Here is a 19,250-nt window from a genome sequence, read left to right on the forward strand (position 1 = left end):
CTCCTCAGGCTGCGAGGAGACACAGCTGGCCCTGCACCAGGGCCACTCGGGACGAAGCTCCCGGTCCCAGAGCAAAGTCCCCACCAGGCGTCACATCTGGTGGTGATGGGAGCAGCTTCCCGGGGGCCCGAAGGAGCAGACTGCCCTTTGGTGTCATGCACAGCTGCCTTGGCGAGGGAGCAGGTGCTCTTCACCTGGAGAAAAGCAACAGCTCAGTCTCAGCCTGGACTTGGACAAAATACGGGAAATTAAAATGCAAATGGAATGTGCAAACATGACAAAAAAAAAAAAAAAGCGGGCAAGAGGAATTAGGTTCCTACAAGGAGAATCTAGCATTTTCCATGCGAGCCCTAGGAGGCCAACTTAATCAAATTTGCAGCTCACACAGACGATAATGACCCCGGTGGCGAGTTTCTTTATAGAGCTTTGCTGTGGCAAAATCAGAGAGAAACTGGTGAAGAAGCTGTGGGTGGAATTAACTTTTCACACTTGTGGGCCAGGGAAGTGCCGTTTTTTAAACACTAACAATTCCTCCTCCAAGGTGGGTGTCCCCTGCCAAATCTCCACCACTTTACGCAGGGGAGTCAGCTTCGAGCCATGAGTAAAGGATGCCCTTGTGCTTTTAACTCTGAACAGGCTGCCCTCAGCCCTGGCGGGCAGCGGGCTCTGGTGTGTGCTGTGAATTTTGGTGAATGCTCAGACGTAGGCATTCCCGGCTCTAGGAGGTCATGTTCTTGGGGCCAGAACCACAGTCTTAATTTTTCACACCACCTGAAGAATCCATGAGTGGGCGGGTCTTATCCTCTGTGAACCACAGAGAAACAGAGAGGGGGGCTCCTCTCGCCCCAGAAGGTGCTGACATCAGAGTGTGACCCCTGCTCGGAGGTCCAGACAGGCGGTCGCATCTTCAGGAAGCTGAGAGCTGGGGAATCAGGTCATGAGCGCAGTGAGGCTGACGGTTAGGTCACGTAGACAGGCGCGTCCTGTCCCCCTGAGGAGAAGGGGTGTGACCAGAGGGTCCCTGCAGCCACTGTGCCCCTCCCCAGTGGATAACGTGGAGCCGACCTCACTGCTCTGAGCCTCGGTTTCTTCATGTGTCAAGTGGGGACACCATCTAGCGGGTGCTGGACACTCGGGACGGGGGTGCGGCAGGGAGACTTCAGGGCGCCCTAGGGCATGGACAGCCTCCTCCGCAAGGGTCACTAACTAGAAATTGCTGCGAGGCGTGCGAGGCCCCGTGATGACCCTCCGGAGCAGGTCTGTGTTCAATGTCAGCTTGATACAGACCCAAATCCAAGGCCTCAGCTGGAATCTCTGGACTTTTGTTCACTGATCTTATTGTCACGTCCGAGCGCCAACAGGAAACCAGTGTGTTCTCACAAGCAAGGGTTTCGACTCATCGCTGTTCTTCCACGCCACACACCCCAGGAGCACCATTTGTAAAGTGAGCGTCCACTGCCAGCTGGCCTGGCCCCCGGGGGGGATCCCAGAGGGCATCACAGGCCAGGTGGCTTGGGCCCGCCCAGCCCTCCGCAGCCCCACTGAGCCCCTGGTGGCCTCTTGTCAGTTTCTCCAAGTGCAGAGACCATCAGTGGCCCAGTGAGGCCACAGTGACCCAGGACGGAGCCAGGCACCTGGCGCCCCCAGAAAGCTCAAGGCAAACCCTGGAACTCTCAACAGCTGGCGGCAACAAACTAATGCCACCAGCAAAAAAGAGAGTGGAAGCCAAGCAAGTGGAAACGTGGAGAGATGCAGGGCTGGGCACCGCCCTCTGCAGAGGCGCCTTTGCAGGCGTGAAGCTTGTCTCCCCGGGGCCCGCCAGGGAGAGCGTGTTCCCGTCTGAAACAGGCGGAAAGCGACGGCCGGCTGGGCTGTGACTTATCCAAGATCAGAGACCCAGGGGCGGAGGACGCGCTTCCTATAATCAGAGCCAGGGTTCGCACCCTGGCTGGGGCTTCCTCCTCAGCCGGAGGGTAGGGCGGCTCACCCCAGTCACAGCCACCGCTTGCACCCACACTTACAGAGAGCGGGCTGCCGGCTCACGTCGCGTTCCCCTAAGCGTGTGGGTCGGCTTAGCAAGAACAGGCTTTGAGACGTGTCCTCAACCCTCTGTGCAAGCTGGGGTCCTCAGAGCTGGCTCTGAAAGAGGGCAGAGATGTAAAGAGAATCCAAAGCTAATCTTAACGTTGAAAAGAAAAAAAATGAGAATATTCATGTGGATCATAAAGAGAAATAATGATTACCTTTGAGTCCGAGAGAAAGTTAATTTAAAATGCATCCAAGTTCCATTGTACAGTCAAAAAAAAAAAAAATCTGTGAAGCGGAGACACATCCTTTGTGGTGGACATGAGGCCGTCCCGGTGCCGAGAAGCCGCTCAGCCACAGGAGTGGGAGGAGGGGATCGCAGGCGCCCACCGCCCTTGGCTAGGACGTGGGGAGTTTCCTTTCCACGCGCACGTGAGCCCTGGGCCCTGACTGATTGCACTCCGGCCTCCGAGACGCCGCCCGTAATCAGAAGGCTACCAAACTGATCAAGCCAGTTTATACCGAATGCAAAGCTGCAACCCTTTCAGATCAGCCCTCAGACACTTTCCAGGGGGAGCGCAGAGCAGGCGCCCTGTGCAGGGACGCGGGGGAGCTGCCCGCCATCCTTTTGCACAGGCCCCGGCGCACAGCGGGGCTACTTCAGACCTGGTCAGCTCCTCGAGGGGTTACACAAGGCAGAGGCAGCGCGGCTGCCAGTTTTAGAAGGTGACCGTAAATCTGGACACAGTTTCAAAACCTGTGACGTCAGGGACAAAACACGCCTGTCCGGGAAGTCTTCATCCCCTGGATATTTCACCTGCAAGAAGACAATTCTGCCGGGGGAGACACAGGCTTGGCGCTTCCTTACTGCTGACCACCCAGATGTCCATTTGTGCCTCCCGTGTTGTCAGTAAGGGGAGGGGCCTAGCTCCATGCACCGAGCATTTCTAAAGGCCCAGACCTGAAGGCAGGTCCCCCGACAGCCGGGCAGCTTCCCATGTGCCTCTGAAACGCCCTCCCCAAGGCAGCGCTTCAGCCGCACGTGCGTGCTCTCCTGGCCCCTGCACACTGTGTTCTTTTGCACCCCAGGCTCTTGGTGCAGCGTTGCCTTCAGACTCGAGTGTCTGCCTTGGGCCGTCCAGAGTCCCTCATCCTTTGAGACCAGCTCAGCCAGGCCTCCTGGGTGAGGCCTTCCTGGCAGAGCTCGCCAGCCCCGGTGTAGGCCTCCCCCTCCAGCCTCTGTGCGCTGCATAAGCCCTTCTCTTGTCTTCAAGTCTCCCTCAGCCCTGGGCTCCCCCAGGGTACCGTCCCCGGCTGTCCCCCATTCTAAGTCGGTGAGACAGGCCCAGGGGGAGGGGCTGGTCAAACATTTCTTGGATGTTGCAACGTAAAAACACGCTAACCACTCGCCGATGCTGGCCAGAGGGCGGGCGGCACCCTTGAATGGGATCTGACATCGTGTTTATGATGTTGGGGCGTGACGTGTGTTTGTTTTGTGCAAGAACTGGTATAAACCCTACTTGGGTGAGCTGCTGTCTATTTTTTAAGTCAAGCTGAAGTTGCAGAACAGAGATGGCGAGCATTGGTTGGTTTTCGAGGATGTGGAGAGAGACCAGGCTGGTGTGAGAAAGGGTGTGATTTCCAGAACTCCAGGCAGATAGCAGTGGGCCGGGAGGGCCCTAGAGCTGCATTCACTTCTCAGGCTATTGCCCGTGAAGGTCGGGTAACATATTCTTTGCTCTGCCACACTCACTGAGTATTTGAAAATGGGCTTTAAGTTGAGGAAAGCTCGTGTGAACCCAGACCTTTCTCGGGGAATGTGAAAGAGGCCGGGGAAGCTCAGGGCTGTGCGCTTCCAGTGGCCTGAAAATGTGGATGAACCCAGCATAGGAATTAGCAGAAAGAGGAGATGCTTACCATCATACAGCCGTTCAATACATTTGTGGAACACCACCAGTGTCACCAGGAATGTGCTCGGAGGCACAGTCCCCCTAAAAGCAGGACTCGGGGCTGCACAAGCACTCGTGGCTGAATGAAACCCTGTCTTTCCCCAGAACCCCTCCCCGTGGGGAGGGGTTGCAGGACAGGCCTGCACTGTCCCTCCGTGCAAGGCCACCTGGTCCCTGGCCTGCTGAGGCCCGTTCAATGGCGCTCGGTTACTTCAGTGCATTTTACCCTCAACGCGGCAGGCGGCTGGCGCTCTGCAGGGTCCTCCCCACGCCATGGAGAGCGGAGCTGATCCCCGGGGCGGGGAGGCGGGGTGCTGTCTCTGGAGGTGGTGCATGGAAATGGGGCTTAACCCAGGTTAGGTTGCCGAGTCTGCGTGTGCACCTGCTCAGTCCAGCCCTCGAGACACAGGCTTGCTGTGGTTTCCCTCTCGCCTTGGTTCAGGCGCCCTGACTGCATACGAGTCTGCCCCGCGTGGCAGTGCCAGCCGGCCCTCTCGAGTCTACACACATCTCTTTATGGTCTGGGCTCCCTGCAGCATCCGCCTGGGAACGATCTGCACACGCAACACAGCCCCTCCTTTGACTGTTTCCCACACGGGCAGGCTCGCGGTGACCCAGACAAGATGCTTCTGTCCCCCACGTGACTCGCGTGACAGGGGCCAGCGTCCTTCCTGGTCCTCGCCCCGCAGCTGCGGGAGTGGGGGTGCTCCCTGGTCCCGCTGCCTTTCCTTTGGCAGGGCAGGGAGCACCGACTCCAAATCTTTGAAACCAGGTACCTGCAGCAAAATCTTTATTTCTGAACAGCACATGTTATTTTTTTGGTGGAAGCGACTTCAGATATTTTCATCTTGCACTGTTGAGACCAAAGGCATCCGCCAAGGATGGAGCTGAAGACAACGCCAGGCAGTGTGAGATGCAGCCTCTCGGGCATGGCCCGGTCTCTGCCTCCTCTATTCCCCCCGGGCTCGCGGGGAGGGGGGGACACTGCAAGCCTTGGTGGTCTGAGCAGCCTGTGCTCGTCAGAGACTTGAGATCTCGCTGGCACGTGCTCCCCTAGGCCCTGGGAGAAAGCGCGCCCCACTTTGCAACTAGGACAGAGGATGTGCATAGGGAGGAGGATGTAATGAGGGACAGTGGTCCAGAATGAGACAGAGAGTTGCCAGCGTCTGTGGGGAACCGACAGGAAATGTAATCGCTCTTTGAAGGTGCCCCTGTCTTGTCTTTGGAGCAAAAGGGATGAGAAATAAAGCCAGGTATGCACACTCAGAGCAGCACCCTGAGAACAAGAAGCGGAGGGAAGTTCTGCCAGCAACATGGCCGAGAGCTCAGCAGTCCCCGGCCCCCGGGACGTGACCCCTGCTCCCCCAGTCTCCCTAAGGAGGGTCTCCCTATTTTCTGAGCATAACAGGTGGTTCAGAGGAAATCCAAAGGGACCCTGTTCTTCGATGCCACCCCCAGGTTTTAATAACGCTGCTCCGTGTTGCTCCCCCAGTTTGGGATGCCCCAACTCCAGCTGATATTACTTGCCAAAGCCAAGATGTTGCCTGCTGGCTTACAGCATTGCCTGGGCTGGGGCGGGGAGCAAGGGCAGGAGTAACGGCCAGTACTGTTGCTCCTCTACCCAGAGCCCGGGGTCGGAGGGAGCCTCCAGGCGAATCAGTTCCTATCCTGTGCCCACATCACACAACTTACCGTTTCCTCTAAGCTCTTAGTCTGCATCCTCTTGGCATTGATGGACAATTCTCGGTGGGACTCATCTTGGGACCCGCTGAGGCACCCCCCCTTTGAAATACCCGCGCTGACCTGTGGTTTCTCTGTGAGCCACACACTTCAGCTGGCCCCGCCGGCAAGCCAGCAGGGCACCAAGAGGGCACCAAGGGCGTCTCGTGTTTAAGATGGTGGGACCAGTCATTTTATTGTTTAATGGGCCCATTTCTGGGGAGGCGGACACTTCTCTGCGCGTACCTCACAAAAACCAAGCCAGAACAAACCTTTCTACTAGCCTTGTAAGCAGCTCCCTTCCCTCCCTGTGAGTTTTCCACACTGTTACCTAAAAATCCGAGAGTGAAAACATTTAACAAGCTTCTCTCCCCACTGGTGGGTGAAAGGGAGGCACGTATGGGAGGGATCGCCAAGCGGCCGGCCTCGACTGTCTCTCCCAGACGGGACAGACTGCACAGACCCCGCCTGGTCCTCAGAAGCCAGGCAGGGATGGGACGCTGCCCACCGCGCAGGCTCTGCCCACTGGCCATCCTGGAGACACATCTTCAAGGCCCCGGATGGACAGACCGTGGGACAGACCATTAGGCACAGTGCTCGGGGAGGCATTTCCAATTCTCAGTGGAGACAAGAACACACAAGGAAATAAAAACGAGCTCAGGTCTTACCTTTTGGGAAGCAGGCAAGAGCTATACTGTTGGTGGGATAGTGTACCAAGTCACAGACTTTTGCACACTCTTTCTTACTGGTGGTGCACAGTCTACAGGAAAAGTAAACACACAGGCATGTGTAAAATCAGCACGCACACAATATTCCTCTTTATTCTTTTTGTCTTTTTCTGCTTTGGGAGACGAGGCTGCGCTGGAGACCACCGGCCGCCCCTCTGCCGGGCTCAGCGGGCAGCCTGTCGCCACCAGCACCTCGGAACGGGGGAGTTGGGCCTCTTGGGCCAAGGCTTTGGCTTTGACTTGCTGGAGCCGGAGCAGTGTGGGCACAGGCCCCAGAGGGCTGCTCTACCTGGTCAGGCCTGGCTTTTCCTCCTAACCCTTTTGCCTCAGCCTAGTCCAGTCCTGCTGACCAGCCTGCGTGATGAGTCCAGCGGACGAAACAAATAACACAATGTCGAGGATGTTACGGATCCAAACAAATGAAGCAGCACAAAAATGAAGAAGACAAAAACCATAGCAAATTCGCGGGCGCACGAGTGTGTTCCGGAATTCCTAGGCGATGTCACGGTGGAGGGTCTGACTTCCCCCTCCGTTTTCCAGCAGTTTGATTTTTTGGCATTTCTCTCTGATTCCCTATCAAACACCTCTTTCTGCTGAGCGTTCTATTAGTTTGGGTCACTGTGCCTTCTTCGAGCAAAGTGCAAATTTTTATCGCTCTATCTTGCTTAGACTATTATAGATGAAGGTAGAAAAGAAAAAATCGCTTCAGAACATACTAGATTTCCTGTCTTAGGTTGTTTTCCTAGAGTGCTTCACATAGCCCACACTCCTTGGCTTCGACTAGTCTGAAGCGTCGCTTGCCTGTATCTCAGGGCCGATTTATCAGCCATAAACAGCCCCACACCCTAGAAGGGCGTGTGCCCCAAGCCGTCCAACCCTGCCATCTCTAGCTGTTGCCAGGCTGACCACTCTGGGCACGGCAGCAGTTTCCCTGCGCTGCCTGGGGACCTTAGCTTAGATAATGGGTGAGCGTTTAGTATGAAGGTCGCTTGAACGTGCCATCGAAATGCACGGCAATCCTTTCCAAGGAGCATCTGGCCAGAGGATCACTCGCAGAGCATCTTCTGGTTCTACCCATCAGGTGAGGATGGCAGCTGTCCTTACCCACCCATCCCCAGACAGCCATGCTGCTCCGTCAGCATCACCCCCCAACTGGACACAGACTGGGGGGCCATGGGCCAGCCCAGCCCCCAGACTCAACCAAGCCTCCCTGTTTGTCTGACATCTACCCGTGGCCTTGAACATACCTGTGCCAGGTCAGCAACAGAAAGGGCAGGGAACATGCCAAGTTCAGGGCCATAAGGTGAGGACCAGGGCTTGAGCCCCCCTCCCTTCGGAGGGCATGTTGAGAAGATTTGACCAGACCTGCAGCTGCCCACCCAGGTCGGGCTCTCCCGACCCTCCAGCCACAGGGATCTTGTTTGTAAATGAAAATGCCATCATGAGCTGGGCCACCCCAGGCCCCCTGCTGCTGTGCCATCTGGGTGCAGAAAACCAATTAGCATTGGGCTGCCTCTGATTAGCTGTGATGTCCATAGCACACAGGCCCCTGAAAATTCTGAGATTTACTCTGTTTACTCTAGACAATCTTTTCTTCAAACAATGGCATTTTAACTGACGCAGCAAAACCTAAGAGGAAAATTGAACTTTTTTTGGGAAACGATCAGGCAGTGCTGGGCACCTTTAATGTCTGCTCCATGAAACCAACAAGCCAACGTGACTTTTGTGGGCGTGAAGCTGCACGTGGAGCTGGATGGTAGGCCGGGCATGCACCAGAGGGCACACTGCAGGGATGGAGCAGAGCTGCTGAATGGAAACACTGACAGCTGAGGAGTAGATCGACACTCAGTGGTTAGAGCAGCAATGAATACAGGACGTTTCTATTTCATTATTTACTTGTAGTGCAGACTCAAAACTACCTCCTCTCGGACACTGTCCCCCAGAGAGCAGCATGTGAAACTTCCCCTTTGGAAAGACACCTTCCTCTTTCTAGCACAGGGTCTGTGCTTTTCTTGGCTTCTTTTTAACTAGACAACTTGATGTCAGTAAATAATTCCTCTGTGTCAGTTACCAACGTTTAGGAATTTGAGTTAAATAGAATATTCCCTTGCTTCAGAAGAGTCTTTCCTGTTCTCATTAATGGAGCTTTTCGCTACTGTCTTTCCCTAGATATGGATATCGTACGCTTTTCACTACTGCTCTGTCCCTGTGTACGTACGTGTCACATGGCCAGGGACGGGTTTTCCAAATAGGGTTGCTATCAGCATCACTTATTGGCATGTCAGTGGCTCCTTTTGAATCACTGTAAACAATTTTTGTTCACCTTTTTGCCTCATTTCAAACATTTTGTTCTTTTAAGTGGAATTTGCTCCAGATAAACATCGTTGCTAAAACTTTGGGAGCTAAATTCAATGTGGGCTCAGGTTGAAATCTTGCCTGTTAAGATACAGTAATTTCTGGAACTATTCTTCCCTGTCCAGGAGCCACAGCCACAGCCCACTACTTAAAGGATTTAAAACAAAGTCAAACAAACAATGTACCTCCTCAGTTACACAGCCGTGTTTCAAGTCGGCCATGGCTGTCTGTGGCTGGACAGCATAGAAACAGGATGTGTTCATAGTTACAGAAAGTTCTAGGGACACACTGTTTGTGATGTCTTCAGATGCCTCCTCAGGAATTTTGAGAGCCGGGTCATCAGAAACCACGTTTGGAAGTGTGTAAATTGCTTCCAGTGGTTTAGCAAATCTGGGGTCAAAGCCTTCCTGGTGTTTTAGGGGTATCGGCACCAAGCCAGAAATGCTAAGACATCTTTCAAAAGCCCTTTGAACTAGTTGTGAGACAAAGGCTCCATTTGATTCCACTTTGGTTTCTGAATGTTTATCTTTGTGGAGACGCCATATGCACAATGACAAAAACCAACACCACTCTGTCAAGAGAAAGGTGCCCAGTGAATTGCAAATGGCGTCACCCTTTTGTTGGGGGTGGGGCAGAGGGTCATTGTAGCTTTGAGTCAATAAGATGAGGGCTCTACCTGGGCAGCCTTCTTTGAGCTCAGTACCCTTGTCTTTGTAGCAAGTAATAATACATTTCACAGCATATTGAACAGGGCCAGCCACCCCCACCTTATATTCTTCATATCGAGGGTGGATTGTCCAATGAGGAAACCAAGAGCAACTTCTGTGTTGGGATTGTGACATGTCACTCACAATCTAAGAACCAGAAGAGCAAAGAGAAAGAAGCATGGGTTTGAGTCAGACCTGGGTTTCACCCCACCACTGCTGCTAGTGAGGTGTGTGATGCGGGGGCATCTCAGTTACTCTCACAGAGCCTTCGTTTCATCAGTTAAACAATAACAGTCCAGATACTACAGATGTTTTGTGAGGCGTTAGAAGAGATTTTTCCATACAGAGCATTCTACATAAGGCCTATTTCAAAGGGCAGCTGGTGGGAGTATGATCATTCATGGTAGCTTATTATTAGTGTTTGTATTAAAATCTTAACAATGATTATCACCCTCTGAACAGCCTCAACAAGGATAGAACCACGTCATGAAAAGTTAAAGAGTAGAAATTGTGTTTGCTTGAAAGCTGGTCATTTTTAAGTAACATAGCATTGGGTTGACTGGCCAAATGCACAATTTTTTCATTTCATCATTTTCCTTCACTGAATGAAACTTTGACCACCTTTTCTGCTTATTGATTTGGCTTATATCTAGTGTGTGTGTGTGTGTGTGTGTGTGTGTGTATAGGTAGGTATAAATGTAAAAGTGTGATTGGAATATCTCCAGGAAAAGGTCTTCATGATAACCCAGCACCTGGAAATGTACTTGAGGCAAAGATTGTTCCCTTTTCAGGAATGAAAGGATTAACTTTTCAATGAAATCCTCTTTTCCAGACCCGTGGTGTTTTATGACACGCTCCTCTTGTGACACAGAAATGGTTCTTTCCCTTGGATTGAGTTGCTGAGCTTTAGGAAAGCTCGGTGAGTCTCTGGGTCACACAGGTGCTAGGTGGAGGGGTAGGATTTGAACCCAGGTCTGTCTCTGCCCGAGGCCTCTTTCTCCATGACACTGAATACAATTTATATCCGCTTCCCTCCTCTCAAGCAGCCATTGGCTCTGAAGACACGGGACCAGTGCCCACACATGTGACGTGCTTCTCCCTTCTCACATTCACCCCCACCGACCATTTTGCAATGGAGGCTCCAACTCAGCTGCCCCCTGCTTTGCAGAGATCTCTATCTGTCATGTGCAGAGCTTAAAGGATTTACCTCTGGCGGCCTCCTCCTGCTTGGCAACAACAGCCAAAGCCCTTGGCTACAACAAAATCAGCTCACATTACAAAGACAGTATGTCTTCTGGATGACTTAATGGACAACCTGAACTCCCCCTTGACTTTAAAAATAGGAAGTGTCATCAACGCTTGACTCTGCATCATTTTATATGGAACTCACCAAAAACGTAGTGAAATGCAAGCCTTAGAAATGATGTTTTTCATCTAAAATTCATTCTTAACCACCATAGTGTCTATAGAAGCAGCAACTGGGAGGCCTATGCCTTTAACCTCTGGTTAAATGGCTTTTGTATATTTTTTCTTATTTGTCTGGATGCACGTCTTCTTTGGGGTCATTTGCAAAGGTGACTAACAGCCACCCAGGGGTTGCGGATAGGCCCAGTGGAACATCAGATCTGATCTCTCACCCTTAATCCCAGTGCTGATATTTTCTCTTGGATGGAATGGAGGGTTCCACAATGTTTTGGTAGATGCTTTTCTTGTGTGGGGATGCCCTCTGCATGGCAGTATCTGGACCTGTCCGCTTGGCTGAACGTTTGCCGAATTTGGTCAATATTTTATATTGAATAAAATAAACATTAACATACATAGGATCTGTTGTTCCATAAAGAATCCTAACTTTCTCCACATTCATGTTCCAATGGAAGGTCAAGCTATACCTCCAAAGTTCTTAAATATTTCAACTACAGTTCAATCAATTATTGAAATCCCCCTACTTTCTTGAGAAAGGGAGCCAGATTGCTGGGTCACACGTGCCGTGTGTTTATGTCCATTAGAGGGTCGGCTATCAAAGGACAAGAAGCCAGGCGGGGGAGGTTTCACACTTCTGAAGCTTAGTCTCTAAATGCTACTTCCCAACAGGGAGCCCAGGGAACGGTGGCAAGAACAAGGCAAACTCTTCAGAGCAGAAGTTCCCACTCCCTAAGACAACCCAGTCCATCAGACAAGGAGAGTCACGGTCTCTCTCCAAAGGCAGACAAGCTCACACCACATGGCCTAGCACTTCCAGATGCACGGCGGGAGATGAAAAGGAAGAGAGCTACTTACTGTTTGGGTCTACATTTTCACAGAGCTCTGTCTTTGCCTCACCGTTGGGCCTGTCACTGGGTTTGTGTGACAGCCGCGATGACATGGTGGCTGCTGTGACGACGGCCTTGAAGCTTCGCTTCCGTTTCTGGACATTGAGTTCAGGGTGGAAAATGATGATGTACACTTTCGGCATGTAAAGCATCCCCAGCGCCACGGACGCACTTAGGTTCATGGAGATTGTGAGCGTGGTAGTTTGTATGTAGAGCTAGGAGACACAACACACAAGACACTATTACAAATAAAATGACCGCAGCTGGAGTCCGAACACGTCCAGCCATGTCAAGAATGACTATGGCTGGGAGCAAGCACAGTGACCTCCAGGGTCTTCGCTATAAAAAGAAGACAGCATGTTTATTGGAGAGCTTATGCATATATTAATTGATGGAATGCCATTGGGTGAATTTGTGGGTAATTCAGTGGATCTACCTGGAGGAGTCCCCATCATAGACTTTCAGAACAGACCTTTACCCAGGATGCAGTTAAATATGAAGACATTCCGGCCACAGAAAATTGTAATCTTGAGTAAGAGGTGGTGGTTCTGCTCCCTCACACGTACACAGAAGTATTAACACTACTTGAGCTCTTGACACATGGAGATTCTGGGGCTTTATTTGTATAGTCATTATGTCAATATATGTCTCTCTATTTTTTAAAAAGACTTGCTTTCACTATACCTACAGTGTAATGAGTTGAGTATTCCTAAAAAGTAAATCTTGTGGCTTAATTCTGATTTACAAAATGCCAGTGGCAGGAGGCCAAGACCTCGTGGTGTTGGCTGGTCCAGTCTACACTGACAAATTACTAATTGGATTCAACACTTCATTCTGACACAATGTTGTGTGTGCTTTGAACGGTGACCCCGCGGCTGTCCTTGTTTCCTTTCACTCCCTTGGGAAGTGGGTGGAGGGACCATTCACTTGTGCACAACATGCTTAATCATTTCCTTGGTTGAAACCTTGGCAAGATGATGGTTGTGTAACCGAAATACATACAATTTTTATTCATTGATTGTATCCCTCCAAAGCAAGAATTATATGAACAAAGACATGAATAAGTAGATAGAGAAGCACATTTTAATCACAACCTATAAAAGAAAGCAATGAATAGCTACTGTGGCTTAGTTCCTTGACCATGTATTTGATCATGACCTTTCACAAATGTGCCTTCCTTTGATCTGAGGATAAAATGCCTGTCCGTACTGGAGTCTACAGCCCCCCAACCCCCTCCCTGGTCTCCACTCTGTCTATCTTTTCAGACTTATTTCCCCCCATAGCTCCCCTCACTTTCCCTCTGAACACACCTCTACTTCTGAGTCTTAGAACGTGCTTTCCAGTGAGCTGCTCTTCCCCCTCGCCACAGGCCAGGCCAGCCTCTTCATGTGCATGTGCTCCAAGACCTTGTTGGTCTGCATCTGTGATTATACATCCAGTACCCAGATGGTTTCACTGCCCACCTCCCCTCTAAGCCATAAGCTCTGTCCAGGCAGGAAGCTGCATTTGTGCCTGTCACTTGCAAGCCGGCCAATCACAGGCCCTTCCTGAACATGCCAGTGGGGCACGTGCCTGTGTGGTATGGACAACCTCTTCCTGTCGATGACTTTTCTCTAAAGACACAAGCACTTTTGCCAGACTTAGGACTTGCCCGGACATGTCCAGTCTTATTTCTTCAGAGACCCCAGTAAAGAAATGAGAAGAAACTTGGCCATCTCGTCTGGCAGTCCTACAGTTTCCTGGCAAATAACCATTTGAATGTGTCTGTTTTGGAGTGGTTTAAAGGAGCTGCGAGTTGCTAACTGTGTAACACATATAACAGATGCAAAATGGAAAGACAAAGCAACATGGGGTGAATGACCCTTGGGCTGTGAATTACACCATATTCTAAAATTAAGCTCATCTCTTCCCATGAGGTTGGTGTTAGCCTTTCAACTCCGCCCCTCCCTGCTAGACTGCACTGTAAAGAACAGCTCACTATTCCCACAGGGCTCTGTGAGCCTGCACCACGGCTACTGCTGACCAGCTGCTAATGAGGGCTTTGTGAATGGCAGCGAGGCCAGCGCAAGACAATCTGGGGCGCCAGGCACCCCTGGTATCTGAGGGTTTGCTTCTGTTCCTCTGATCTTGAGCAAATTTTGTAGTTAAAGAAATAATTTGTTTCACTTCACTGTCTGTAACTGTAGATTTCACTATATATGTGTGTGCATGTATGTCCACAGACATGGCTCCTTGACAAGGACCGGCTAAGTGCTTTGAGACTGCCAAAGCGAGCCTGCGCGTTTCCTGGAGGGATGGATTTCATGCCCCTCTGCCTTGAACCCACTGAGACTGATATTTCACTTTGGAAATGTCTCAGACAACATTTTGAAAAGTGTCATGTGAAAACCAACATGAATGTCATGGCCAAATTCCCACCCCCCAATCCTCCTGACATCATGACAGAAGAGCAAGTGTAGAGCAAGTCTGTCTGATTCATTTCTGTGACCTTGGGCAGATGACCTCACCTCCCTGGGCCTCCCATTGGCCCCTGTCAGTGGGGTTAGTGGTGTCAGCCCATAGGCTGTGATGACTACACGAGTATTTGCTCAGTGCCTAGGATGGGACACAACAATACCACAAAAGTATTTTTAAAGATGTGTCTTGGCGTCATGATAGGAAGGCTCTCTCTACAGGGCTCTAACCCACTGAGGCCCAGGGTGGGGGGCGGTGACCTAAGTCACTCTCTTTGCCTTTGGTAGCTCCCTTTGGTCCTCTGAGTTTTCATGCCAGCATCTCTTCAGAAGCTTCCTTTCACAAGATACCACGTGCCTTCCCTAGTCTGTGGTTGTTCCTATTTAACTGGGTGCTTGCTGTCAAGGACACTACCTGTTCAATTTGGATGTTTCACCCCATTTTCCTGTACCTTCCTTACACTAGCATTACAGCCATGAGGGCATTGGTGATTGCTATTGACCTTATCGAGGCACAGGGCCTTTCCTTGCACACATGGTTTTGTCCTGTGATGTAGCTTCTCCTAGGCTGGGCCCTCAGCAGGGCCCCAGTCTGTCCTGGCTGCCTCTGAGTCAGCCCTGGTGAACGCAGGTGCCTCCCCACCTAGGTGGATCCTTGACAGCCAGCCCTGGGAGAGGACCTGGACTGCTTGAGATTTTCCACGTGTTGTAATGCTGAAGCCTGAATTTTGGCATCAACCAAAATGCATTTCCAGAATCCAATTTCTGCTCCCTGGTCGGATATGGCTTTTCTCACAGCTGCCATGCATAATCCAGCTTTTCTAACTAAAGAGCATTTAGGCAAGGGATTCTGAGTGAAGCCAGCACTGTATCCTCAGCACAACTGAGTCAAGAGCTTTGCACAGTGTTCCAGAACAGCAGCTTTCCGCAACTCTGGTACATGTCACCTTTGCTGTCACCGTTCTCTCTCAGCTGTCATTTATGAAATGAAGATAATAGTTCCTATCTCTGATGGTAATTTTGTAGCGATGTAATGAGTTACTCCATGGAAAGCACTTAGCAGAATATCTGAGAAATAAGTACCCAAGACACTGTTGCTGCTAATGCTGATAGTCTGCCAGATATTTCCATGAGGTTGTTGGGATGGAGGGCTTGAGATAAGGTTCCTCTGTCACTGCTTTCATTTGATTTAAACTTCTCACTTGTTACATTGGCTGCCTGGGTTGTCATGTCTGAAACACCAGGCCTGTTCACGTCTCCTCTGAGGAATGGTAGCAGTGGTTATGACAAGAAACTGGAAATCATGTGCAAACGTTGAAATTTGCCATCTCTTCTGTATAACTTTCAGAATCAGTTTAATTGAAGATTACTTTGAGAGATGTCAAGGCAAGTTAATATTTGTAATGGGGACAGGTTTCCAACTTTGCAAACCAGAGTACTTTTGATATTAGCCAAAGAAGAACAAGACCAGAGTTTCAGGCCACAGCGATACAGACACAACCCAAGCGATCAGGAAAACCCAATTTCAGAATTTTGGGTTTGTTGAAATAGACATGAAATAGACTCACCCTGAGGGAGATGCCTTGGTAGTAAGTGTGCACTGCAAAGAAATCATCACCGTGTTTTCACTGATGAATCACCACCTTTATCTGTATGAAAATCTCATTAGAGAAAGAGCTCTGCAGCTATTTGGTGTTGTCAAGCCATTGATATAAGAGATAATTAACTTAGGTCCACATACTGTAAATTCTGTGTTAATTGTGTATTCCAGAGAGGCTGTGTGAGAGACACCTCACTTCTCCAGCCCTGGTGTGTTTATGCTCTTAGTGGTTTGCCATTTTTGGACATGACCAAGTGCCTGCCCTGGACAGGCGCTAGGCCCAGCACCATGATGACAATGACAGGGGTTCTTCCTGCCTCCAGGGACCCACACTGTAGCAGGGGGCGGGGGGCTGAGGGAGGCAGTGGAGGATGGGCTGGTGCATCATGTAGGATGCATCAATCATGCACCACCTGATTTTCTCAGTGTGTTTTGACTGTGCTTTTCCCCGTTGGAAGGTCTTTGGCTCACTGGCTTTGCCTGTGATACCCTGTTTATATTTAATGCTCGATCCAGGGGGACCTTCTGTGTGAAGCACCCCCACCTCCTAGTCAGGACAATGTCCCACCGGTCCTTTAATGAGGGAGAGCCCCAAAGAACACCTAGCCTGGTCTGCGGAGAAAGGGAGTCAGTGGGGTAATGATGCATGCTCTGAAAATGCAGATGCCTCCCCATGAGCTCCACCAATCAGGGGGTCACGAGAGCATAAGACAAAGTTCAAGCCCACAGATGTGACTTTTTTTTTTTTTTAATCTGTAGGAAACACTACATGCATGCATGCACCCAGCTGACTCAAGCTGTGCGGGAAAACAGAGAATGCCTCTCCACGTACCTCAGCCAGCTGCCAGCTGCCCCCTCCCACAAGTTCATGGTCAGCCTCCAGCGGCATACTTCTGGTACCTGCTTCTTCACACAAATGTCAGGTCTTCTAAGACCAAGTGCCATTTTATCATCACATTTATGCACTTCCATCCACTTGACATATCTGGGACCAGGCCGCCATGTTGGTCGGAGTGCTGTCCGCTGCATTTCAGGTCGCTAATGGTGTTTTGAGTGTTGTGTCCCTAAATCAGTTTTGCCCACGAGACCTGTGTTTCTTCATTGTGCACTTTTGCCTGACAGTGATATCTGAGAACATCTATGTCACATTTTAGCAGAACTGAGTGGGTCATAAACATGCTGTCTGCCACAAAGAACGCACTTATTGAAATCTGGCTGAACAGAAAGTCTCATACCTGCAGCAAGTATTAGGTATGATAAATACCCTTAACATTCAACAGTGTCTTAAGAAAAGCTATGATTTGTGGTCTGGCAGAAGTATTATTAATTTTCGCTGTTGTGTTCTCACTTTTTAGCCTGGAGATGGCAATAGTACAACTCCTCTGAGGTTGTTTGGGATCCAGTGGGTTGACCATTCCAACAAGGTGCTCGTGGGATGGATTGATTGCTTGTTTGCCTCAAACATAAAATGACTTGTTTGCTGCACTGTTCTTTTCCATATCATCATTATTCATTTTGAAATGATGATCTTTCTTATGGAATCCACAGAAAAGTAGCCTATTGTGGGGAAAGAAATCTCATTATGTTGGCTTCTGTGCTGTTTGAAAGAATGCTCAAACCCCTATTTTATCTGTCATTGACTATTTTATGAGAAATAACCAATTTTGAGTATCCCGGGTGACAGTGGAGATAAGGACAACACAGTGGTAATGGAGTCTTCAGTGGGATGGGGGAAGTTTATAATTCTCATGACAACTCAAAGTTTGTGTAATAGAAATGAAAAATATGTCTGATGTAGTCACCGTAAAGAGGAAGGGTAATCACTATCTAACAAGTGTTTGGAACAGTCATATGACTCACATGAAAGTTCCTGGCAGTTAAGATCAATGTTTTCCATCCTTGCCACCTGCACCTTTTGCTTCCTAATTAGAGTAGCCTCATTTCTGGGAAGTAAATAATGGTGTGTGATTGGGAATGGGACAGGATGTCGCAATTAGGACTTCCTCAGCCATCCGGTGGGTCAATACACAGAAGGCTCATGCTTCATTATAAAATAATAAATGATGATAAAAAGACTCAGTCTAATGCTGGGGGTGGGAAGTACTGCTTTTTCCAGGGAGGTAGATTTGCATCTTCTAGAAGGATGGTGTGATGGAAAGAGCAAGATCTTTATTTTAGAACTTATTTCAAATCTTGACCTTGGACTGGTGGTTGGTGACTTTGGACAAGCTGCTTCAGCTCTGGCACACGGCAGCCAAAACTCAGACCCAACAGTTTGTTACCAGAGGGTCTGTTTCAAAATCCTACCTCATTTTACCACCACCATGGAGACCTTCTCACTGTCTCGGAGATGAAAGGAAATCACATCGGAAATAATGAGGGCAGTAGGTAGATAGTAAATAGAGGGTGGATATTCATAAAGAGATCCCACCAGGCCGGACAGTCCAGAACACACTCTGGGGACAAGTGTCTGGCATAGAATTACAAACAATGGCGACAACTGGATGATTCTTGGACAAGACCTCGTTCCATTGTGTTTTCTTTTTCTTGCTTAGCATCTCCAGGCACACAGGATAGTCCACACGTAATCACATTCTTTGGATCAAGTCAGACAAGTGTCCCAGGTGGAGGCAAATCAGCTTCTGGGCACGAGATCAGCACTTGTATCCTGCTGACGTCACTGTATCCCAGGGCTCGCCCCCTGACCAGGAGCCTGGGCTGGGCCTGCCCCAGGTAGTGCCAGCAGCGTGCTGCTGCTGTCATTCCCGTGGACCACACCTCTGGGGTTCTGTGCTTTGCTCTGCCGGCCACCCCGATGGACTGCAGGTCCTCTTGAGTGCTGATTCTTGCAGGCCAGTCATGGCTAGTCACACTGGCCATGCACAGGCACAGCCTGCATGCACCCAGGTGCTGCTTTCTTCCACCGGGGCTCTCACCCCTCTGTTTTGATTTCTAGATATCACCCCCAACAAAGGCCAGGTAGGAGTTTGACTCTGATCTAACCATTCACGGCCCATTTGCTCTGTTTGTTATCTGGCTGGGGAGTCCCACAAATGTGAGGGCTCATGTGAGGGCTCAGCCTTGCAGTGATGCAATGTGGAGAGGCAAAGTATCTTCCCACCATCAGCCTGGGGAGACATGTCTGCCAGGTCTCATCCACTGCCTTTGAATCCTGGGTTCCATTCAAGACTGAATGCTGGGCTTTTTGTGGGCAGCAACATCAGATTGTCTTATCATGTGAAAATGCTGGCATGGGCTTCCCCAGGAGATATAGCTCGTGCTCTATAGTGGTGTCCTTTATCACTTTGCAGGCCAACAAGTGGCGTTCAGAAGCCTGAGCTTAGGGTGTTCAGCTTCTAAAGTTGTCATTTGAAATAGTCGATTTACAGAAGTCCAAAAACTGTC

General features: G+C 50.1%; 1 protein-coding gene across 2 annotated transcripts in view; it reads right to left on the bottom strand.

Annotated features, from left to right (window-relative positions):
• The window catches only part of GRM7 (glutamate metabotropic receptor 7), a gene marked incomplete at both ends in the record, with an annotated part of 567,779 nt that overhangs the window by 24,695 nt on the left and 523,834 nt on the right, over window positions 1-19,250 (bottom strand). Inside the window, 2 exons of one of the 2 annotated variants that reach the window (XM_084247523.1) lie at window positions 6,383-6,453; window positions 11,761-12,007. In XM_084247523.1, coding sequence (XP_084103649.1) covers window positions 6,383-6,453; window positions 11,761-12,007 — 318 coding nt within the window. Of the gene's footprint in view, window positions 1-6,382; window positions 6,454-11,760; window positions 12,008-19,250 lie in introns of those variants that run through there. The other variant, XM_084247524.1, reaches the window with a different exon arrangement.

Source organism: Talpa europaea (genome assembly GCF_964194135.1).
Source record: "Talpa europaea genome assembly, chromosome: 11".
Classification (NCBI taxonomy): Eukaryota; Metazoa; Chordata; class Mammalia; order Eulipotyphla; family Talpidae; genus Talpa; species Talpa europaea.